We start from the raw sequence: 25512 nt of genomic DNA, 5'->3' as shown, positions 1-25512 counted from the left end.
TGCTATCCATATTGGCATCAGTATCACCAACTCCAGCTTTTTGCGGCTGGCACAGCAGGCACGGCCGCACAGGAGTTGTGGTAGCGTGCGCTGTCGCTGAGCGTTGCAATTTTTACATGACGGGCAAGCTAACAAGCTGGGAGTGTGCTTTCGAACACTGCAAGCGTGCGGCGGGCAGAAAATTCGACGTGGGTGAGAAGTGCGTCCGACGACGGTGCAACGAAAAGGATACATCGAGGAACACAAGCCGCAAAAAGTGAGCCTTCCGAGGCAAGCCATGCAAGTTTCCCGAACTGAAAGAAGAGCTGCTCTGCTATGTGATGGAAGTGCGGTACAACGGCTACGTGTGGACAATGCACATGCTGCGAGACTTCTTGTGGAATGGGCATGCATCAAAGCACAGCACTAGCTCGGAGTCTGAAGACTCTGCGAGTGACAATTGAACGAGAAATAAATGTCGCTCATTCCCTGATTGGCACGTTTTTACTTAACTTTTTTTTTTAGCACATTGCGTGTATGGGCCGCACCCCAAAAATTGGCCCTCTAATCTCTATAAAAGAAAAGTGCGGCCCTTGCATGCATTTATACGGTATTTAGGCACAGAGGTAAAGACATCAACGTTTCGCCAAAAATAATCGCACTGGTGTCAACTGAAATCTTCAGCTACACTTCGAATAAACAAGCACCGTTAGACTTTTAATGAAGAATGCTTACCAAGATCCGAGCCTTAGGGGCGAGCAATTATTCGATAATTTCAAATATTCGGTCGAATAGTAAATTCTACATTCGATTCAATCAGGATGTTTGGTATTGGAACTGTAAAAGTATTCGTCTCGAGCGCAACATTTCTGAAACGCTTGCTTTATGTGGTTTCAGTTCAGCGCAACGCCTCCGGGATGTCACCGGGGCGCACATGCACCAAAGCCCCGACACCATGCGCCAGGCATACGTGCCGTGTGCCTGTACACCTAGATCTGCACCTACCAGGTGTCTGCGCCCACGTTGCTGGGGTATAGTACACGAAACAGCGCCTGACACTAGGTTCAACAATGGTGGCTAAGGAAAACGTGGCCAATGACGTGGGGAAGAATAAACAGACTATGAATGTGGATTTGGCTATGCCTTTCATTGACCCCTCATCGGCTTGACAAGCGTCGATGACGATGGCGGACTACAAGGGGGAGGCCGCCGTGCATTGCCGTGAAGCAGACCTCCCCTTCAAAGAAAAAATTCATAGATAACTCGCATGCCCACTTTTTAAATGCAGTTTTTTCAAATTTTGGCGAGGGTTATACACGAGAGTAAATACGGTATTCCCTGCCGTTTTCTCCAAATCTGCTAGGCAACCGTAATGGCCCATCAACTGTGTTTCCTGCATTACAAGTCCTGCTAATGTCCATTTAGTCTTCTTGATTGTAGCTACAATGTTCATTTTATTGCGTTTGTTCCCTAGCCCAGGGGTTCTCAAAATTTTTTTTCTGAAGGAACCCAAACAGCCCTCAACGTGTGCTAATGTAAATAGGGAAAACCTCCATTACAGCAAGAGACGATGTAGTTGAAACTGCTGCACATGGATCCAGTTCAGAAATGCTTTCCCATTTGTTTCAGACATTGTGTCGGGCCAACAAACATAAGCGGGGTGCTTACTCTATCTTTTCCGACAGATGCACGACCAGCTCTTTCATTTTCTGGATCTCCAGGTCGCCCTAAAAAAAAAAAAAAAACGAAATTAAGGTACGTGGCAGCAGTTACAAAAAGCACAAGTCACTACAAACAGCATGAATAATGAGCATGCTTTTTAGGTCCCGAGGAAAATATAAATGTTGAAGAGCTGTCTTTGTAATTGTTCCCTTGGGACATGCCAAAGAGGTAAGGCTTACAATGAGGTGTAGTGAAGTAGTAACTGCGATGCATGACAAATTAATTATATTGCTCCCTAAAGCACTAACGCTGCCGCCCTATAAGGGCCCGTTCACACTACAAAAATCCAGCGAGCGAAGCGGATTAGGCCGCTTTTGACGCCGAGCGAGGCGGAAAGCGGCGCGGCGCGGGCAATCGGGCTGGACCCAAATTTTTCGCGTTCGCCGCCGCGGCGAAAAACATGTCGGCGCCGTTCAGCGTAGGACCCCTCGCCTCGGAATGAATTCGTCGTCGTTGCGGCCTTCTTCAGCGCGTTCACGCCATAAATCGGACACCGGTACATCGCTTCGTCTCACCTCACCTATAAGCAAGAGTATAAGCGATAAATTTGCTTTACTTTTCATTTTGAGCGACGATTCTGCCGCTACTAGGCCTAAGAGGAGCGCCGGTTTTGTTGACAGTACTAGTTCCCGTCTTGACAAGCAGATGGCGCCACTAGGCTGGCCGTTTCATTGATAGTCTGTTTGCATGCACTGAACTAAAAATGGGAACGTGCCTGCGTTTACGTACGCAAGCGTGCATACTGTTACAGTACACAGACAGCATCGATTTATGCTCTTTTCTAACCATATTTGTGTATGCCGCGAGCGGTGACGTGGTTGCCGGGAAGTGTGTGGAAAAGCGAGAAACAGCAGCGGCGCAGCGGTTCCGCCTCGCCCGGGCGTCAACAGATGACAACAGGTCCTAGTTTTCCTGCCGCGCGAATCCGCTTCGCTCACCGGATTTTTCGGACAAGTGTGAATGCGCCTTAAGTCTGCTGGCAATCTACCTTCAAAATTTTACAAAGAGGTCTTGCTGCTTGCCTCGCTGCTGAATAAACCTCTGTACCATTGAAACCACTAATGCAGCAGGTAACTGGAATGTAGACATGGTAAACAGTCATTACCTCGAACTGCCAGTGTACTCAAACAGATGTTTTGAGTCCCCCATCCATATAAAGTGTATCAAAAAAGGCTCCCATTAATTCAAATAAATCTTCCGTCCCCTTGGAGTTCGAATTTTTTTTGTTGAGTGTAAACAAAAGCAGGACGCTGATTAACCCCATGTGCATTCACTTCGATTCCTGCCTGCCTGACATGCATGCAAAAATTAGCATGCAAGTGCACGGCCCTCAGAAAAAAATGCCCAAATTCAATTAAAAACGAGTGAAACAGTCTGCTACAGGCAACTTCAGCACAATCACTCCCAAAATCTAGTGGATAAAAGGAAAAGTTGGGATTGACACATGCACAAATTTAGGTGCTCGGGGGAGCCCAGAAAGCAAGTCAAGGAATCCCTATGTAACAGGGCACTCACAAGGATCAAGCGCTCTGACTGTTCGCTAAGCTGGTCCAGTGCCTGATGCAGTTCGACAGACAAGCGCTGGTTCTCACTCTCCAGCTGAGTGTTGCGGGACAGCACCAGCGCCAACTCCTTCTTTGGCTCGTCGTCGTCAGCTCCACCAGATGTTTCTGCTCCCCCTTCACCCTGAAGCGCTCGGCACCTCATGAGCTCAATCTTCGCCTCCTGGAGCTGCAGAACATGATGTGCAAGCAAAGGAGTGTTGAACAAATTCACATAGGGTAACAGTGCAGTGGCTCAGGGATGCTGAAAAATTTTCAGCTACAATAACCGAACTACTGAGGATTCTCCTGAGAACACAGATGTGGACAACTCCAGAAGTAATCCATGCTCACAGTTCAGTCCACAATGCCCTTCAATCTCATGGCACCTATTTTGGGAATCCTGCAACACCCATTAGCCTAGAACTCAACAACCTTGCTATGCCTTCGTGCCTTCATCATTATGAGAACAATAAAATAAAGCTATATTTGTCTGCCTTTTTTAGAGGACATTGACAAAACACTGAAGGTCACCTGGCTCAACTGAATAACAAATGTACACATGTTGATCACTTTCACGATCTCAAACTCCCCCCTTGCATCATATCAGCGGTCGTTATACTATAGTGTATGTGTAAATATGGTATGTGAGCTAGCCGAGCCCTTTGCCAGGCTGTTGCAAGTAGGCTTGTGCAAATATTTCTTTGAGGTGAATTTGAAGTGGGTAGAAGTAATTCACTTTGAGTAATTGCAAAGCGAATATCTTGAATTCATTAGGGCACACACTCTTAATCTTGAACAGCTGGCATTCAAAGATTGCTGAGAAACCTCCCAAGTCTTCGATGCTGTCTCTTCTTGCTTAACATGCATGCATAAAAAAGTAAGCAGATGCATAGCCTCTCAAAAAAATGAACAAATTATATTGATAATGACTGGCTATATCGTTAAATTATATTGTAATGACTGGCTGTAGTCTGCTACAGTCAATTACAGTATAAGTAAAAAAAGAAATATGCAAAAGGAAAGGTGGGAATGAGGGAGGCGGCAGTGGAATGTGTTGTGTCGGCAGTGCTTGGGGACTCGCAGGAGGATGACAGTAAAACAAAACCTCAAGTCATGACAGTTGCGTCATCGCCATCATCCACCAAATGCTCAGCGCGATGGATGTGCCGAGGCAGCTCTCGCTCAGAATACAAGCAAATGCAGTCCTAGTGAGCATATGAACGATGGTTAAAACTGTTGATGGCGAAGAAAATAGAAGTAAAGGACCATTTTCACCGCAAATAATGGTTTTCCCCACGAGTGATCCGCGACATGTTCTGGACAATTCTTGGCATGCTAGGATATGAATTTAGATGCAGCGAAATTTAACCGCTGCAAAGTAAACTGCCAATACCACCGACTTAGTTAAACCAGGGCTGAACAGTATAACGCAACCACAACCTGTTCAAGCCCAACTATAGCCATGGGCTCAGCACACAAAAATATAGAAGGAATGGATACATCAATATTATTTGTGAGACAACACATCATGCAGAAATGCGTACGACATCAAAGAGTGCAGCAAAGCCTTCGACACGTTGATGAATACAGTGTTCCTAGAAGCAGCAGCCGCCGTCACTACCGTGCTACCACTGCTTCATGTTTCGTGCTACCTGCTACCAGTGCTCATTCACCCTTCTATCCTTTCTCTACCTGACTCAACTCTTTCAGTGCGTTGTTTCTCACCAGCCCAGCCCACTTTCTTTTGACATTCGCAGCCACCCTCGCCTTCGCCCATGTGCAATGCGCGCCACCCCAAGGCTACCGAGAAGTTGGCTTTTTGCAGCTCACAAGTCAGGCGGTGAAGCCCGCTTTAGCCATCACAGAAGTAGCAAAAAAAAAAAAAAAGCCATATCTATACCTTGGTTTTGAATATAACGCACCCGCCGCAGTGGCTCAGTGGTTAGGGCGCTCGACTACTGATCCGGAGTTCCCGGGTTCGAACCCGACCGCGGCGGTTGCGTTTTTATGGAGGCAAAACGCTAAGGCGCCCGTGTGCTGTGCGATGTCAGTGCACGTTAAAGATCCCCAGGTGGTCGAAATTATTCCGGAGCCCTCCACTACAGCACCTCTTCTTCCTTTCTTCTTTCACTCCCTCCTTTAACCCTTCCCTTATGGCGCGCGGTTCAGGTGTCCAACGATATATGAGACAGATACTGCGCCATTTTCTTTCCCCCAAAACCAATTATATTATATTATAATATAACGCCAGATGCGTTCTCAAGCGGATGGACTAAGGAAAAAAACGTGCATTACATTTCTGTAAAAACGATAACTGCAAAGCTACCGAATGGCCATCAATGCAAGATCATACAAGTACCATGGATGCTGTTTGCAATGCAAGTATAAATCACCTGCTGGCGAAGATGGGCGATTTCCGCCTGGCTTGGATCGAAGTTCACAACCGGCTTGTTCTTGATCTTCCTAGCCCTGTCTGCATAGCGCAAGGTGTTCAGGGTCTCCTCCAGATTGCTGTCTGCCGGGCTAATGCAGGCAATCATTACAGTGTGGCTGTTGCCGCCCAGCGAATCTGAGAAAAAATAAACGAGGATTGAGAGGAAATGAAATGCTAAGAAGCGAGATTTTTATGCTAGTGCATGCAAACAAAACTTGGAGTTGGCCGCAAAAGATGAACTGCACAGTCCACTAGCATATTAAAGGAATATAGAGACCTAATTTTGGTGGCACGTTTTCTTTTCTACAATGATGCGGAAGACACTACTACGCATGAATCACCATGCGATATTCGCCTACGACCGCTAAAAAATTATAATTGAATTTTTTCTGTCATGCTGTTTCGGTTTCAACAGCCAAGCGATGGCTGTAACGTCAGTGTGTGCTTTTGTGTCACACGAGGCATAGAAAAACGTCCATAAAATCGCTGCTTCTTCATTTTAATTTACTGCAGTGCTGAAGCCAGCCTTCCTCAAGAGCTGCAATGACAACGACTGTAGAAGCAGCGATTATATTGCAGTTTTTTCATGTCTCACGTGACCTGCAAGTACACGTTGACGTCACAGTCCTCATTCGACTGTTGAAACCGAAACAGCACAAAAAGAAATGAGATTATAAATTATTTAGTGGTCATAGGAGAATACCAGGTGGTAATCCATGTACAGTCGAACCCCGCTAAAACGAGCATCGCTTCAACGAAATATTTCCAGTTCCCCGTCAGCTCGCCATGGAAAGTAATGGAACAAATTTCTCATCACAACGAACCATTTTTGGGGCGCGTTTCCGCTTCAACGAAATTTTTGCTATGCGAAGCTGGGTTTAAAAATCTTACAATAAAACAAGCATATCGCCGTCCATCTGCATACTTTCATAGGTCCACGCTGCTTTGTTTCACTCAACTTTCGCTGGAACAAATCGATCCACTCATAAAAATGCACATGAAGACAGCCATTGCTTGGTGGTGATGACAATCGGACCGGCTGCCTTGCGACAAGACATGGATGCAAACTCCCGTTTTCTTCCAAGCCAGAGCTACAACCAATCCGCCGCCAAAGGACGCAGCAGCCTGGCAACAGCAGCAGCACGTTTGCCCTAGTTTTTTTCACTCTTGCTTGTGCGTTGCAATCGACACGAGCATGGCGACTTTGTCTAGGAAGCGAAGTTCCTTTCTTCCAAGGAGCTGTGATGAAGCCATAATTGAGGGTGTTCGCCACAGCGATGCATCATCGGACGATGGCAGCGACGCAGAGGATTTAGCACCACCATCTGCACTAAAAGTGATGGAAGCATTTGATGTGCTCCACAGATTTATTGGTGCTCACGATGACGACGTCGCGATGCAACTGCTCACTGAGTGCGAAAGTCTCGCCACGGCACTCGTGGCAAAAAAAAAAAAAATAAATAAATAAGAAGCAGAAGAAGCTGACCGACTTCTTTGGGAATAAATGATGTTTTGGGACTATGTTGTCCAACCTGACTGTTTTTGGACTGATTTCGCCACAACAACATTTCCGCTGCAATGAAATTTTCCGCGCGCCCCTTGAATTTCGTGATAGCGGGGTTAGACTGTATAATATTGCCTTATGCATCATAACAAACAAGAAAACACGCACCCAATAATTAGGTGTCTATACTCCTTTAAACAGAGCAGAACATAGCAGTAGTAATTAGCCCTTGAAAGGCCAATGCTTCTTACCAGAAAAGGTGGTATGATTGCCCTTGAGTTTTAAGGCTCTAAGCTACAAACTATGCCTCTCTAAGCTTGGAAAGTATGACAGGTACTGCGTAATCATAGTAAAAAGTTTTACTGGCCACATCACAAACACCACACCACCTTGTGGGAAAGTAAAAAGAATTTAAATATTGTTGAACGGTCTCTAAAACTCCAAAGGAAGCACACAAGGTAATCATTCATGCCAGAATGATGAAATATACAGGATAATAATAAATGATAACGATAAAAATGAGAGCCCCTCCCCCCCACAATCCCCATTTTTCCGGCCTCTCACATCGCACACAAATTTTACTCTCCAAATCTCCTCCAAAGAAGTGACACAGCCTCGCAGGAGCATTGCTTGGTTCGCCGCATGCCCAGGCGCGTATTTCAAATTATCGGTGGCACAACCCACTCACGTATTTTACATAGACTACAAGGAAGCATGGACGGGCCAAGTCATGCAGTTTCAATTAATCAAAAATTTGAATTAAGGCTTGAATTAACGAGCTTTCACTGCATCCAACATCAAACCAAAATGAAAAAAAGCAAGCACATAACATACTACCACCTGCAGCACTTTACAGTCGCTACCATTGTGCTCAACAGAGTTGTGGTCAGTGTTTGACGGTTAACTCCTCCCACAGTGGGAGCTTATTTGGACTCGTCATGGTTGCCACATTGTTGCTGGTTGCCTGCAATTCGGTCACGCCAGTTGCTTTTACACAATGTTCTCAGTACATGCAAGAGTGCAAGGCAAGGTCTGATATCCGAGGTTAGTAGCGCGACGCAGAATTTAGGCGCACGCGCAGCTGTCAGATGAAGAGCAGCATCAAGAAGAGTGCGCACGGCCCATCTGGCCTATTTGGGTGTGGTGCAATGCATTTTGTATTCGAGAGTTTCAAACAGCGAAACCACCAAATGATAGTCAGGCACCAGTTAACTGCAGAAGGCTGCTTTGGCCAGCGTGAAACCATCATGCCACGCACCAATTAAGGCACTTGGATGTTCCCACATAGCATTCCACGTCTCCGAATTAAGTGAGCCGGTGCAACCTGCCAGCCCAAAATATTTGCTAAAATTACAGGAGACAAATTCCATGAGTTATATGGGATTTCAAATTGGTAGATACCAAATTATAGAGGTTTTACTGTAGTTAAGTATATTCATGGCTCAACTGCAGACACTCTAAAAAGCATTACACTGCCTTGGCTGGAGATTCATAAAGCATGCAGATGAATTCAGAGGGATAAAGCTGGTACAAACAGTATTGTACAAAAGTAAGCGTAGCACTAAGGCATAGCTACCAGTCATTTATGGGATATTTGCTCAGGCAATTTCTCTTGCCTGCATTTCAAGGCAAACAAACGAGGCACAAGAGAAGATTTATTGTAGTCCACCTGCCTTAAAAAGTTTATGGAACCAGATTGACAAAAAATTTGAAAAAGAAATTACAATTTCTTTGCATCAAGGAAGCATTGCACGAGATTTAATGATGCATGTAATTTTCAAACCTAGAATTAAGGCTGCACAAGTTTTTTTCCACGCTCAGTGCAAAGATGACGATGAAATCAAAATTTTTTTGCCGAATATTGTGTTTCATAAACTTGACTGCAGGTTTAAAATGTGCTGAAAGTAGTACTGAATTTGTCTCTTGATTGGGTGCATGTGTAACCAGCTGTATGTGATGGACAGCATTGAATGCTGCACAGGATTCGGAAGCAGTAGCTGCGTACTACAGTAAAAGAGGAACTAGGGATACCAATGCCTTGTAAAGGTCAAGGCTGTATACACTACAATATGAAATGTCAGTGAAGACAATAGAAATTGTGCATTGTGCTGTGCACATCATAAAATATGTGCCACATTCCCAATGCACAACTCCAGAATAGACACACCCAGAAAGCAGCCCAGACAGCAAATTTCTGTACACACCTTGCAGCAATCTGGTCAGTTTGGAGTCCCGGTATGGGACATGGAGGTTGCCATCGCACAGGGCACTGATGACATTGCCAAGTGACAGAAGGCCACGGTTGATGTTGATGCCTGTGTACAAATTAGAAGTACAAGCTCAGCAGTCTTTTGGCGCTGAGAAATATAAAATAATTGCAAGCTTAGTGTTAAAGGGACACTGAGGAGAAATTGAAGTTGGCTTGTATCGATAGAATACAAGCTCCTGATCACAAAAACGCCGCTCTTACTGATAACAAAGCTCTTGTAAAGTAGAAAATAGCAAGAACCAAAATAGAGGTATCGCCGCCACGGGCCAAACTCGCAAGTACAAGCGTGGTGACGTCGTAGGACAAGAGACGCCACCTTGGAGGAATTTTCCTTCTTACATGGGGCACGAATCTCTGAGGCTGACAAAGGAAGATTGCACGGTTCAATATTGAAGTAAGTTTTGTTTTAAAACCGATAGTGCACTTTTGTCACACAAGGAAGAAAGACAAAAGACAACCTGAATGTTGGATGCAAAGAAAACCGATGCTTGGCGGCGCCACAGGCGGCCAGGAGAGTTTCGATTTTTTATGGCGCTTCGCGTCTATGAGCTTTGCGTGCCCCGTGGTTTTGTTTTTGACACGCCTCGATTTACAAGCACCGAACAGCAGATCTAGAGGAACTCCAAGTGCCGCTTCAAGTGCTAGTTAACCTTTGAAGGAGCCTGTTAAGGCTTGTCAGATGATCGGCACGGTCGATGAAAAACTATGATGGCACGATGGTCGGTAATCTTACAAGGCAGCACTTGTGTCTTCGCACGCTCGCCCAGCGAAACATTCCCGGCTGTGCCGGTCAACTTCAAACTACTTAACGGAAATCGTTTATTAGGGACGGGAGACAAGGTACAAAGCAGTTCAGAAAAATTGCTCATGGCCTAGCTCTGTTAGGCCAGGATATACGTAGCGCAAGCGCGGAGATTTCTGCATCGGAAGAGTGCATTCACTAGATGCGCCTTTATTGATAATTTCTACTTGAGCCATCGTGGTGGAGCGGTAGCGTCTCCGCCTCAAACGCCAAAGGCCCTGGTTGATTCCGAACCTCGGCACCGGATTTCTTTTTTTATTCAGTGAGTGGGCTTAGTGGCTCCAATAGATATGCCGCCACCGAATACGTTGGTTAGCGGTTAAGTGCAGGCTCTGTTGAGGCGCGTTTATGCTCCGGCGTAACGCGCGCGCGCTGCACGGCGACGTCACGTCGGCCAAAGCGAGACCGCCGATGCGTTCGCCGGCTTCGGCGCACTCTGACCGCAGTAGCGTAGAGTCTTGGAGCATGTCTATTTCGCACCGAGTGCGCCAGCTGCCTCCGGCCCGGCCAGACTGATTCGGGTCCACAGCGAGGTGCGCATTGTGACGTAATTCAATAGCTTCGGCAGTTGGGCGGAGCTGTTCTTTTCGAGCTCTCGGCTAATTTAATCCATTCACAGTACACATCTGAAGGTACATGCAAGTGGGCGAGAGGGCCCTACCCAGTGGACCCATTGGATCCAGCGGAAGCCGTTGAAGCGTTGTGCGTCGGCTTTAGTTTCAAGCCGCGAACTTTAAACGCGAGCGCCCTTGAGCACCCATCCGTTTTTTGTGGCCCAAAAAAAAAATATATATATAAATAACCTAGCCCTTGCAACCGTGGGAGACCTCGACGCCGCCTGCTGCCCCGTGCAACCACGCCGTTCAAGGAATCCCAATCCGTTGGCCCTAAAGCCCCGGCCAGCCTCCGATGGACGCAACGCGCCGACCTTGTCCTCGCACCTCGCGACTCCCCGCATTGGGATTATGATATTTAGTTTGCAACGGCTGCTCACTGAGGAAGGGGGAAACGACCTGCCGGCGCCTAACCTAACCGTGCTCCCTCAAAAGCATCGCACGCTCTGTGGGGCTGAGGTCGCTGAAATGCAGGCCGGAGATTTTGCGTGAACTACCGTACGTCGTCGTGTTCGGGAACGGGATCCATCGCAACACTGGCAAGACGCCGGTGCAAACGTAAACAGAGCAACGGTAGCGACCCCTGATAGATGCCTTCAACGTGCGGCGGCGGTAGCTTTCATTTCAGCAGCTGCTAGACTGCACCGCCAGAAATCACGGAGTCTCTGTTTACGTCACGTTTCATGTCACTCCGTCCTGTGACGTCATAAGAGTTCTCCGTGTCGTCATAAGAGTTCTCGAGTTTGAATCGGAGCGGCGGGAAAAACTTTTTCAACTTCGAATTCAAATTTCTTTGAAATAAATACATCTTTCGCTGCCGGACAAGCGGCAACAAAGCCATGGAATGCCGAACTATCAGATTTTGCTAACGAAAAAAATTTGATAGGGTCCTCCTCAGTGTCCCTTTAACTAAATGACAAAAAAGAAAAATGAAAAAACTAAAAACAGGATGGAAATGACTATCACAAGTGCTAGGTCTGGCAACATCAAGCATTACTACGTTTGCTACACACAGTGCGTACAGGGCAAGACTTACGATGAGATGCTAGTGTTCTGCAACACAGGCTACATGGGCCAGGCATCCTCCCGACCACTTGTGTGAAGAACTACGCATTAAGGCACAGTGTAAAATGAGATGTTCCCTCACTGCATCATGTCACATACGACTGCTGGCCTTGAACACACACACACACAAAAATGCTGCAAAAAGTATGAAAACTAATGCTATCAGAGATTACACAGCAGGGTACAATCTGCGTAAAAAAACCCCAGAGCATCAATGTTAAAAAAAAATTGCTAGAAATCACTTGCTACATAGGCAGTGTGATAGCAATGAGTTTTCTATGCTGCTGCCTATTGCTTCAACCTGCCGCTGCCATTTGACTGATGTGCCTATTACCATTACATCTACTCAGGCAGCTCTGCACTGCTGACAGAGTTGCCCATCAAAAACTACTAGCTGAAAGCTTGAAACATCAGTGACCAACCTTCCTTAAGCCTCTCGCCAACTGCTTTCGTTTTCCCGGCCCGCTCAGAGCCGGCCAAATCCACGAGATGGAACTTGGCCACCGTCGTGGCGCCTACGTTTTCTTTGTCCTGTTGCTCCACTATCAGTGTGAAGATGGCATGCGACCGTGAGGAGCGCGAATTCATGTTGGTCGAAGCAGTGCTCCGAGATGCAGAGCCAATTTCAAGGAGCCGGACCGTCTCATCAGGGGTTGTCACATTGAGTTCAGTCAGGTTAGTAACCTGCACACACAAAAGATGAGTTAAAAACTTGTTGCATGAGACGGCCTTCGTGAACACGGTGAAAACTGCAAAGGGGAACAAACGCAGCAAGAAACAGAACTACACCCCTCACCTTACTAAAAATAAAATAAAGATTCATAAGAAGCCCCAAGCAAAGCAGAAGTGCCATCAACAATGAAAATATACAGAGTAGGCCACAAAACAAGCAGAGCCGAGTTATGCTTTGCGTACTGCACAGAAATTCAGTCACATTACTTGGAGGGTGTAGCAGAATGAGCATACCCCAACTTTTCACTGATGTAAGGGGCCCTGAAATATGAACAGCTTGCTTCAGCCAAGTACTACCTTTTCCTTCCTGTTGAAATTCAAGCTGCATGATGTTAATCGTGCAGTCTGTGCATGGATCTGTGGAATATATGAGTGGAACCTCACCTTTATGGTGCCGGTCTGGCCCTCCCTAATTGCCAGCGGCTCCCGCCCTGTGCTTTTTGAGAATAAGTCAAAGACGTCCTCTTTGTATATCTGCAAGAAATTGGCAACAGTATTAAATCTACAAGGCGCCCATTTGCATGCTACAAACACGATGCAACATCCTTCATTTAGACTTATTTCTGAACATAAAACCCAATGACAACGTGGAGAAGAGCTGCACTTGGAATGTTCACATGCTAGGTTACAGGGATTTTACAGCTAACCAATGAAAGGAAAAGATCCTCAAGGCACCCAGAATGCGGCGTCAATTCGAAAGCGGTAAGCACACATGCAAATCGGAGTGATAAATAGGTGATGCCTAAATAAATATTTGCGATGGCTAAGCCTGTGGCTTGACATGAATAATTCGATGAGCATCAGACACCTGTGCTCAGTTTGGCCACAAAGTCTATCACTATCGCACTTTGCTTCATGCATGGCTGGGTCTTGCTGCAGGTCATGCTTCCGCTCCCAGCTAGAAACTCCAGTTAGTATCATTTTCAACTGCTTTACCCGCTGTGGGGGCTCAGAGGTTAAGGTGCTTGTCTACTGAGCCAGAGTACCCGGGTTCAAACCCGACCGCGTTCTGATGGAGGCGAGACTTAAGAGGCACCCGTGTGATGTCAGTGCACGTTAAAGATCCTCAGGTGGCCGAAATTATTCCGGAGGCGACCACTACGGCACCTCTCTTCCTTTCTTTTTTCACTTCCTCCTTTATCCCTGCCCTTAAGGCGCCATTCAGTTCCAGACTGCACCGAGATATGTGAGACAGTTACCGAGTCATTTCGTTTCCTTAAAACCAATTTTAATTTTCAGCGCACCTGGCATACAGAGAACCCATTTAAAACGAATATAATTCCTGCATATGCAGCATTCGTGTCTTATTTTTAACATGTGCAATAGTCTGCCAAAATGCACTTAAGATGCACAACTATTTTTGTATTTAGGAAAGAGGGCAGGTACAAGCTGTGGCAATAGTTGAATTGCCTAAGGCATCAGGAGACAGCTGCTCTGTTTGTGCCGGCAGTAGTTCAAATCTCGCTCGGGGACAAAGCTTTTTGTTTTGAAAAGAAGTTTTGTTTCTAGTACCATGGCTCCGATGGCCCCGAGGAGGGACAGACCATAGTTGCCCATTAGGCAGAACAGCTCCAATAATTCCTTGCTGTAAAATTGGGTGTATTCAGTATGCATTGGCTGATGCCACAAATTCCAATGTTCATGTTTTGCAGAAAACACTCACCTCCAAGAACGAAGCACGCACAAGAAAAATTTTGCCTGTGCTCGCTGCAATGTGCTTGAAGATGTCTTGAACTGCCCTGGGGATAATTCCGGCATCCGCAGAGTTGACACCATTTGAAGAGCAGCATGTGCCCATAGTAAAGGTCTTGCCGGATCCAGTCTGGCCGTAAGCGAGGACAGTGACGTTGAAACCTTGAACACAGAACAGGCAGCCACGGTTTCAAACATTTCCATGGGCACGAACTATTTACATATTAGACAGCTGGATCAAACAAGGACAAGCGGAGGAGGGGTTTGTCAGAATATGTGTGCAAAGCAAAAAATTGGAGGCGACACTTAAGCGCCACCTGAAAGGTATGACGCGATAACTTTGATGGCTTAATGCCCATACATGCGAAATTGGTCAATACTCTACATCCTTATACGACTCAAGGCGCAGTGGTGCAGCGGTTAAGCGATGCGCCACTGCCCTGCGATGGCAAGTGCTGCCACCGGTGGGGCTTTTACGACCCAGGTTGCTCTTCGCAAGCAACCTCTCGAGACCAACCATTAAATTAACTGCCACTTGCCGTGGTGCGTGTTGCTCACAATCTCATGGGCAGGTTGCGATGGCGCCACATGACCTAAGTGACCCATCTGCCTCCTAGGTTGTTTCTCTGTGGATTTTTCGTGGATGTTTAGCCCAAAGCCAACGATGCCTACCCAGGATTTTCTGCGACACAAGAACAGTCACTGAAACTAAGGACAAGACAGGAGTATGACGTCCACTGCTAAGTTGGGTGCAATGCTGGTGAATCTTCAAAGTTGCACTGCACATAACATTAATGCACTTAAAAGCAAAATTTGAGACAGCCACTGCCTTAGCTCAGTGGGTACAGCATTGCACGCAATATGGGAAGGTCATGTGTTTCGACCTCACCGATGTCATGCAGTTGTTTTTTTTCCATTAGTTACTTCCCGTGAGTGAAAGTACCTCTCAGTACTTAAATTATCAGTTCGTTTTCTTTAACAGACACTTTAAAAAAGAATGCCTATGCTCTCTCAGGTTTCAACTACGCTTAGCTTTGCTCAAACACATAGCTGGATCAAGCCACTTCAGCCTACAGACACGCAACAGAAAGAAACAATGTGTACTCAGCTGCATAATGTTGGTTGATAAACAATATGATGCTTGCTGTTGCTACTTGTGATGAAAGAAATAAACATTAAAATGTTCTTTTGTTGCACAGGGCACTGTGTAAGTTGCCGAGATTAAGATTAGTGGGAAATATTGTAACTGCAGTACCACAAAAACAGCACCTCATAAGCACTGCAGGGAGGCTCAGGTGGAACTGCACTTTTTGAAGCAGGACTACAATAAAATCAACGTACAGTATTGTCGAGTATGCAGACTAAAAAGTGTTACAGGTGAGAAAGTCCTTTTTTCATTAATCTTGCCAGTGAACATAACCTAAACTAGCACACTAATGACAAAAATATTGTCTCCACTGAATCTCCACCAGGACAGCGACCATTACAAGTCAATAATAGAGTCGCTCCCATTTATAACGAATCTGATGGTCACACGAATTGTGTTGTACCCAAAGTTCCTAGTAGGCGGACTTGTGCTATTGCAGCCAAAGCAGTCAGACAAGAGTGACATTTATTTCCTTAAAACGTCTTGTGTACGTCCTTCTTCAAAGCAGGCCTTATCAAGCAGCTTGCTAAGCTGTCCAGTGCAGTAAATGTTCTCTCGGCAGAGTCCCTTGCTCTGGACGAGACAGGGATGCGATAATACCGATAGCGACTGATGTGTTCATGAAAACTGGTGGTAGGTCGGCATACTTGTCTTCAATCTTCGACAAAGTTGTAAGGATGCAGCAGCGAAGTGACCACAGTGCTTTCCTCGTTGTGTAAGGCACCACGCTTGTGTAAGGCACTTGAGCAGTGCATAGGACTCCAAATAAAGAGACACCTGAAAGCAGTTACTAGATACTTCAAGCAACCTTTGCATGGAGCTAGAGCCCCACAGACCTACAAACTACATAGAAATCCACGCTTTGGCCAAAAACAGTTGGATACTGTCCGATTTCACTTTCACTGATTGGTGCAGACAGCTGGAACACTCTACACAAGGGTGACGTAGACTGGTTAGTCTGCGCACTTCCTGCACGTGGCAGCAGCGCAGGCGGCGGAAATCAAATTGGGTAGGCAATATATGCCACGTGACCGGGTGGACCAGCAGACTTAACTCGTTACAGGCATTCAACTCCTTATACTGCTGCCATTGGTTGATAACCGGTCATGTGCAGTAGTTCCGCCTTTAACGCAGCCCCTGTCATGCTCTTACCACGCTTCTGCTTCAACTTTAAACACTTCGCCCAGTTGGCAGACACATAAGTATCGATTAACCTTTTAACCTGCTCGAGCGTGCTTGGCCGGATGTTAGCTCCAATTTCAATGCTGCCTTTTTTCTTGGGGGGGGGGGGGGGGGTCAACGCTTTCTTTGGGGGAGGTCACGGAGGCTACGAGGCATTCTTCGGTCTGCATGCTGGAGGGAAGCACGAGTTTTTTTTTTACTTCAGGAAAGAGTTTACTGCATCTCCTCGTTCGTTATAACCAAGTAACGCGGTCAAAGTTGTTAGTTTTACCTGAGATGCGTACCACAGCCATAATACTTGTTTTGACACCACTCTCTTAACACCACCATCGTTCGTTATGACCAAGCGTTTGTCATAACTGCGGCCATTATAAGAGGGCTCGACAGTGTGTCACTCAGGAAGGCAGCGTGCATATGCGAGCAGCGACAGCAAAGAAAGCAGGACAACTGAAGCCAAGCTTAAACATGGGTGCTGATGTCTCATTTCGGAGGAAACATGCAAGAAGTAAACATCACATTTGTTGGAACCAAATGACACGTTTATCGGAGCCTGACGACGAGTTCAGTCGTCAAAATGCTGACACTGCATTGTGGCACCAGCATCACTGTTCACCCCAAGTCGCATGTAAGCAAGGTACCTGCTGACCTTTTCGCGGTTCCCGGGCCAACCCCAATCATCGGATGAGAAAGGGAAAAAACCCGGGGGGGAGGGGGGGGGGCACATTTTAGAGAAGTATACTCACCCTCGAATATCTTTGGCAGTAGGTTGGAGACACAGGCCTCGTAGACTGCAGTTTGGCTCGATTCTTCGTCAAAGACGTAGTCGTAGGTGAATCTTTTGTCATCACGAATAACAACGGTCTGCTCGCTCGCCACTGGCCGTGTGCAGACCTGGCATCCTTCGATGAGCTCCTTGGAGACGAGCGGACGGCAACGGACCGCCACTCGAACGGGAATAGTTTTCTCGGAGTCCATTTCGCGAGAGGTCTGCACGACAAAAAGAGCGAAAGAACAGTAAAATATGTCCGAAAACAGTCGTCTTAAAAGGAACGCGAAAAAGAACCGAAAATTTTGTCAAATAAAAAAGTGAAGCAGCTTTGAACGACACTCCTGGAAACGCAGCAGTGGGTTTGTGGCTGTGTAATGGACCGCCGCGATTCAAAAGGGAGCCGACGCACTTATTTAAGTGCGTAAAGAATTTGGTGCATTGCTTGCATTTTAACAATGTTATCCAACGGCTCATCGCAAAAGAACGCGGCACAGAGTTCAATGGTTCAGAGAACCGCTTCAAGAATTACAGCGTCCCCGGTCGTATGCGTTTCTCACAGCGGTGCATGCGAGTTCGTAATGTACGAAGCAGCACAAATCACATAAGTGAACATACTTCCACTGTACTGGCACGAAGAGAACCGAGGGCAGACGATCCCGAGAGCTGCCAACGTGCAAGAGGCAGACTTGGCTAAGGTAACAGCACAAGCTGCACGCGAAACGCCCACTTCAGGAGCGGCACACTTGCGACATGTTAGCACCTAGCACTCTAGCTTCAGAACAACCTGCGACGCTTAAGAGTAGTAGATTTTTAAGGAGCTGCGAACAGGCATACTTGTGAGAACCGGTATACTTACTCCACTGTGAAGAGATTCGGCCAAGGAACAGCACAAGATGCCCGACAAACGACCACTTCAGGAGCGGCACACTTGTAACATGTTAGTACCTAGAACGCGAACTACAGGATAACCTGCGAAGCTGTGATTATTTTATAGCCCGGCTCGACACCTTCACAACGAATGTGACTGTGCGCGCATTCAAATCCGAACCGTTTGAGCACGCGCGCGCTTCGGCGGTTGTGATTGGCTGACGAGATGACGGCCGTTGCATGATGATGATGCTACTGGCTATCCCTTTGTATCGGGAGATCAACGACACTAAAAACCGGATCAAGCCAAGAAGGTAACAATAATTAAAAATTAAAGAATAAAAACACCTAACACACGTTCATGGCACGTTTTAGTCTCCTGAATCTTCAAGGGCGTGACCGTGTCGATGTTCCAAACGTCGCTTGGTTCGCTCAACCAGCTTCCATTGAGGTGGCTCGTCGGGTCGGCGAAAACCGAGTGCCATCGCTAGTGCCCCGAGGCTGTTGGATCCGCTGATCGCGTCGGGTGGCATGGGACCTACTGAGGAATTGTCCTGTGCATCCGAAACCGACGGGTGTAGGCCTGCACATTCCAACACGATGTGCTCGATGGTTTCATCAGCTCCTCCGCAAAGTTCACACGTCGTGCTCATACCCTCCGTGTACTTTGCTCGAAGACATCGAGTGCGAAGCACACCGCTCCTAGCTTCGCACAACAGTCCACTGCCCCTAGTGTTGTCATATAGGGGCTCTTTTTCGACCTTCGATTTCCCTTGTTGGTAAACGGCCAGGGCTGGCTTCTCGCGGGCCGTCTGCTGCCAACGACGCTGCTCCTCGCATCGCACTTGTTCTCGGATCTTCTGCCGTCCGTTGGGTTGGAAACTTGAAGTAAGTGGGGCGGGTACCACTCCGTATTTATCCGCCAGACTCTTGGTGCGACGGGCCCACTTGGTGTTGACACACCTCAGGTGGACATACTTGAACACTTCCCGCGCCCAGCGGCCGTCCTGCATTTCGCTAAGACGGCGCTCGTAGCTCAGTTTGTCTACGGCTTCCCGTGCCTCAAAGGAGGACCACCCCAGATCACCCTGTACCGCCTCGTTCGGCACACTGCCGTGAGCTCCCATGGCCATTCGTCCCACCTCTCTCTGCCGCGTCTCCAAACCGTGGCGAGTCACGAAGTATAAATAGATGACTGCGTTGCCGAAGGTAAGGCCTGGCACCGCCACCGCCTTCCATAGCGATCGGGTGACTTCAAAGCGGTTGAAAGCCCATAAGGCGCGTGAGTTCAGGAAAGCCCGTCGTCTGATGGCCTTCGTCCGGAGTTGCTTCTCGAAATCCTGTACATAGTTTCGGCCCGCCGAGATTTCTATTCCCAGGTATTTGTAGGACGGCAACCAAAGGACACTGCTGTTCTGAAGATGCAGGGGTGGGGTCTCTTGCCCACTGTCCTCGGACGCCGCCGGCGGGAACCTGACTGCTGCAGACTTCGTGGCTTTGAAACGGAGCCCGAGGCCATCGCCCTCAGATGAGCATATGTCTAGGAGGCACTGGAGATCTCCCGTGTTGTCCGCAAGCAGTACTATATCGTCTGCTTGCAGGAGGGCTGGTAGCCTGCGAGTACGAGTGGCGCCATCCTCCATGTAGGTGAGGCTGAACCCAACTCCGCTCTCCACAAGATGCTGCTCCATCCCCGAGATAAACAACATGAACAGGATCGGCGACATAGGGCAGCCCTGACGCAATCCCTTAGACACGCTGATTGGCCTGGTGGTTGAGGCCCCCCAGTGGATCACAGCCTGGGTTTCAGTGTATAAAGCCTTCACCAAGTGTAGTAGCGGTTCTGGGATAGCCTGTGCCTCCAGGACCTCCCAGAGTCGATTGTGCTCCACTGAGTCGTATGCCTGGGCTATATCCGGAAAGCCCAGTACCAGCTCTCACTTCTCTTTAGCGGCGATCTCAATTGAAGATGTCACAACGAAAAGGTGGTCTTCCAGTCGGCGATGGGGTCGAAAGCCATTTTGCAGTTCGCCCAGAATTTGAGCACCTTCCGCCCATCTCTGTATGCGAGCTCGCAGAATGTGGCAAAACAAGCGATACAAATCAGATGTTACCTTAATGGGTCTGTAGCTTTTCAAGAGGGCCTTGTCTCTTCCTCTCTTTAGTACCAGCTGTATCCTTGAGCACTGCCACCCTGGTGGAGCAGTGCCTGTGGTCATTACATCGTTCAAGGCGTCCTTGAGCTGTTCCCGTGTTCTTTTCTCCATCTTTTTTATTAGTAATGGTGGTATGCCATCCAGCCCTGCTGCCAAGCTTCCCACCATGTGTCGCAGTGCTCGCTTCAGCTCCCCCTCTGTGACTGTGTCACATCCCGATCTGGCAGGTGGGCTTGCGGGTGGTAGTGCTGCACTATCCTGGCCTATCAGGGATTGGAACTGGTGGGCCATATGTGTTTAAATGTAGTCCAGGCAGGCTGCTTCCACGTACTCCTCCCCTGTGGTTGGTTCTCGCACGGTCACCGTGTCAGCTTTAGCCACTGGCTGAAGTGTCTGGATATATTGCCAGCATTTCGCTGGGCCATCTCTACCAGCTGATTTTATTTCATGGAGGAGCTTTCTGTTAACTGCCAGCATCTTCTGTTGTACCAAAGCGGCCATATGCTTTTTCGCTTCAATGTATGCCTCCCACAGCCTATTTATTATTTCAGGCGTGCCCCGCAGTGTGGCATGTCGAAGCTCTCTACAAGCGACTTTACGTTGCTTTAGGGCATTGGACACCTCTTTATCCCACCATCCTTTAGGTCTATGTCTTCTGGAGTACTTCTGGATTGGCCGGCTAGCTTTTACTGAAGCTATTGCCTTTTTTACCCATATGATTGCACATCTACACCCTCCGCCTCGCTCTCCAGCAGTGCCACAATGTCGTCAATTTCTGTCGTCAAATCATTTCGATGTTCTGGGTGTGCCCTGTCAACATGTGTATGACCCTCCCTTCCATATGACAGCACAAAGCTGTTGTGGTCGCTTTCAATGCTTTGGGAGCCTTCTTCATCAATCACCATCTCTTGAAGCTGAGGCAGAAAGGCATGTGCTATTAAGCAGTAGTCTATGCTGCTGGTCTTCTTGTGCATAGTCCAAGTTGTTTCCCCCTACACTTGTCTGTGGTATTGACAACCACTAAGCCTTGTCTTTGGGACCAGTCCAGGAGCAGTCTGCCCATTCTGTCCGTCACACCATCTAGATCCTCGATGTGGGCATTGAAGTCCCCTACAATAATAACTGTCATATTGCACATGGCAGCTATATCGGTCTCTAGGCACTTCAGAGTATCAGTGTTTTTCTGATACGCCCCCTGTCCCGTCCACAGGTAAACCAGGCCCAGTGCTGTCTTGCGGGCGCCCAAATTTCCCGTCAGCCACATGTGTTCTTGACATGTCCCTGGAATCCTCTCCCAGTTGGAACCAACCCTGTATAGAAAGCCTAGGCCACCAACCCTCCTTTCTCCATTTAGGCGGTTTAAGCCTTCCCATATATAGTCTTTGTTTTGTGGTGGGGTTTCTTCATTGCGTAGATAGGTTTCGACAAGCCCCGCGACTGTGATTTCTTGCTTCTGCAGATTGTTGTAAAGTTCTTCCCACTTTTGCTCCCGTCGACCCCCTTGCATGTTGAGGTAGAAAATCCTTTGTCTGTTTCTTATGCCTCTGCTCCATCGTTGTCTTCTCTTTCTTCGTTGTGTGTGAAGTTTAGTAACATCACCTATATCCCCAACAGGCCCTACTCTTCCAACCATCACCCTTTCCCCCTGTTCACTGTGCTGCTCGGCATTGTGTTCTAGGGGTTGTCCCCCCCAGAACCTGTTCCTCCCTTTCAATCGGTTTTGTGAGCCCATCATTTGCAGCAGTGTCTGGCCCAGGGCCTCTATAAAGGGGGTTGCAGGGTGTACTCCTGGGTTGGGCCCTCTTCTGCCTTTGTTGGAACGATGGATGCCTAAAAAAGAGCAGGCTCTACACGCGAGTCGCCGCCCAAGTTCATTTGCTGCTTGCTCGGTATACAACATGTCCTGTTGCTGCTCAACCGCCCATGTCGTTGGTATGTACTCCACTCGATGTCCAAGGTCCTTGCATGCGTTTTTCATTCCTTCATTCCACACTGCAAGCCCAGTAGGGGTGGTCGCCGTCTGGGGGAGACCGTATACTATGAAGCGGTGCTGTGGAGCCAGCTGAAACCACGTATCCAGGTGGCCTTTCACTTTCTGAAAGGCATCCTCCGCTGGCCAATCCTCCTTTCTTGCATCATTTATCCCAGCATGTAGTACCACCAGGGCCTTCTGCACCTGCCAGACATCCGTTGCATCATTGAGGGCCTCACAGGCCTTTTGGAGGGTTGCGTCTGCCTCTGTCCTGATGTGCACTCTCTTGTGCCAGTTTGAAGCCTGTAGTATAGTGGGCTTCATATGGTAGGCGTTGTGATCCCCGTATAGGAAAACACTTCGGTCTTTCCTTTCCTGTCCATGTGGGCTCCCATGTTTTACGGCTCCCATTACGGCATGTTGACTTTGGCTACAGTGTTGGCCACTGTAGTACTTATCCGCTTTACTGTAGTTATAGCTTTCAAGGCTTTCGATGGTTTCATATGTTGTAATCTGAGTTTAAATACCGATACATGCAATTTTTGTTTCGTTTCGAAGATTTTTTATATAGAATTACTACAGCACTACGGAATACGGTGCGTCCGGTGAGGTGCAGCGCAACTATGGTGCGTTGTTTGATTCGCCATATGGAGGAAGGAAATAATGATTTGCCATGTGCGCTATGTCTCTTAATCTGGCATGTTGACAGGCGCGCTGGCTGCTGCCGAGACCATCACCGTTACTGCGATCTTGCTGCATCTTCTTTGCATATACAGCCCCCGCGGTGGGTCAGTGGTTATGGCACTCTGCTGGTAACCTGAAAGACGCGGGTTCAGTCCCGGCCGCGGCTGTCGAATTTCGATGGAGGCGAAATCCAGAGTCATGTCAGTGCACGTTAAAGAACCACAGGTGGTCAAAATTTCCGGAGCCCTTCACTACGGCGGCCCTCACAGCGTGAGTCACTTTGGGACGTTAAACCCCCATAAACCAATCTGCTTTGCATATGAACACATTTGGTACCTTATTTTCCGTGCATCCGACACGTTTATTGTGCAGTTTGCTGCTTACTGTAAGGCTTGTTTTCTAAGCGCGATGGCGCTGGTGTAGCGATTCGCTTCGTGGCTAATAGCATTTTAACAATTTTATTTCGGACATTCTACAGGAAAGGATCTCGGGGAGCGACTGTCCAAATCCCTCCTTCATATCTGGGGCCGCGCGCACATGGGGGTCCGCAGTGGATGCAAATGGCACGTACAGCACGTGCCTTAAAAGTAAAACAGAGCACGCGAATGATGAACAAAAAGCCCCTTTAGGTCAAACTGCTTCCTAATGCGCTGTAGCACAGTAGCGCGCGCAGATAGCGAAGCTGCGCGGCCGCAGTGCTCGTCAGGGACAGTTTCAATGGTTCATTCGTGGATCTATCGTTGGCACGCATCGTGCCGAGAGAGTTCGTCTTTGGCTGTCTGCGCGTTCTTCTTCGAATGTGACCAAAGGTGTTCCGTTCCGTTCCGTTCGCACTTCGTTTCGCGGGCATTCTTCAACCACTAAATCATGCCGTGCTAGGGATAAATTCTTGATTGAAGCATTACGCAATTTTGCCACCGCTTGCGCCCTTAATTCGTTTCACTTTTGGTGCGCTTGTACGTATCTCCTGCCATTTCCCTGCGAGGCGACGAAACGGGCAAGGATACAGCGCGTTCCGTATTTATCAGTCCGGGTTTTAAAAAATTCTCCTGCTTAATCTACTGGCCTACTTGGCCTCAAACACATACCGACCACAAATTATAACTTACGATATGGTGTGCGTTCTTTGATAAGTAATATAGCATCGGAACTTGCGTAGATTGTCCCGATTCGACGAAAAACTGCAGTCGGCTGAGGCATAATTTTCGTCGCTGCGAGCGGAGATGGCGGAGCAGCCGATTTGAGAGGCTGTGCCATCTGGCAAACTGCGAGACCCAGCGCCGCTCCGAGCAAGACATTGGTTGACATAGTCACGCTGAAGATTATAATAGTGTTATTGGAACCAACGTACTGTACGGCAGGTGGTTCGAAAAACTTCCCGACGCCGCGGTGGCTCAGTGGTTATGGTGCTCGGCTGCTGACACGAAAGACGCGGGCTCAATACCGGCTGCGGCGGTCGGATTTCGATGGAGGCGAAATGCTAGTGGCCCGTGTACTGTGCGATGCCAGTGCGCGTTCAAGAACCCCAGGTGGTTGAAATTTCCGGAGCCCTTCACTACGGCGTCCCTCCTAGCCCGAGTCGCTTTGGGACATTAAACCCCGTAAAACCAAAAAACGAAGCCAAATTAACTTCGCAAATCTCACCTGCCCGCATAAAATCTCTCGACGAATCTTGCTGTGTTTGCTTTCTTGGCATCCACTCCATTACCGGCCATTACCTTTACATCAGTTCCAGCTATAGGGCATTATTTGTCCAATATATTGGATATCAAATACCCCGCCGCTATCCAGGCTTCAGCGTATTATATGCCGCAGCACCCAGTTGTCCAATACTTTGGACACCTACTAGCTTCACCTATGAAGTTTTGTGAGAACTGCATGAACAAGATCGCCACTAGGGGAGTTCAAAATAGCGGCATTCAGTGGCGCGGCTTTCTACGGCGACCGCCGGAAAAGTTCTATTTCTCATATTTCTCGCGTGTTTCTGCATGATATCTACACTTTGAAAGGCAGGGTTCAGGGAACACTTAGAACTAAAAATTTGAGTTGTGTGTGCACTTTCCCTTTTGTATTGCCGGATTGATTTCAGATGTCCAACACGTTGGACGCTGGCACTCAATGCTGTCTTTCTGAACGCTCCGATGCTGTCGCTAGTGGAATGAGCGCGATGCTTGTTCTTTTTGTCGTCGTTTCCTTTTTGATTTTATGTTTTATGTTGCATTTTTTGGCGCGTTGCTGTATTTTTTTCTTGGTTTGTGCATAAACTATCCTTTTTATCATTCAGGGGACAGACTTCTTGTGTCCGATGAAATGGCGGACAAGATTCTACAACGAATAGCCGCAGGGGACACATCAGATATAAACTTATCTGATACTGA

At 47.8% G+C, this 25512-nt stretch overlaps 1 protein-coding gene across 1 annotated transcript in view; it reads right to left on the bottom strand.

Annotated features, from left to right (window-relative positions):
- LOC144121119 (chromosome-associated kinesin KIF4A-like) overlaps window positions 1-18508 on the bottom strand; it is a 51958-nt gene extending 33450 nt beyond the window's left edge. Inside the window, exons 1-9 of the mRNA XM_077654077.1 lie at window positions 18312-18508; window positions 17430-17673; window positions 14329-14519; window positions 13050-13139; window positions 12356-12617; window positions 9388-9498; window positions 5639-5814; window positions 3217-3432; window positions 1648-1706 (exon numbers count right to left, since the gene is read on the bottom strand). Coding sequence (XP_077510203.1) covers window positions 1648-1706; window positions 3217-3432; window positions 5639-5814; window positions 9388-9498; window positions 12356-12617; window positions 13050-13139; window positions 14329-14519; window positions 17430-17661 — 1337 coding nt within the window. The 5' untranslated portion in view covers window positions 17662-17673; window positions 18312-18508. The remainder of the gene's footprint in view (window positions 1-1647; window positions 1707-3216; window positions 3433-5638; window positions 5815-9387; window positions 9499-12355; window positions 12618-13049; window positions 13140-14328; window positions 14520-17429; window positions 17674-18311) is intronic.
- Between the last annotated feature and the right edge of the window lie 7004 nt (window positions 18509-25512).

This window comes from Amblyomma americanum, chromosome 2 (genome assembly GCF_052857255.1).
Source record: "Amblyomma americanum isolate KBUSLIRL-KWMA chromosome 2, ASM5285725v1, whole genome shotgun sequence".
Lineage (NCBI taxonomy): Eukaryota > Metazoa > Arthropoda > Arachnida > Ixodida > Ixodidae > Amblyomma > Amblyomma americanum.
Note: the sequence above shows the minus strand (reverse complement) of the source record. Positions and strands in the feature narration are given on the sequence as shown.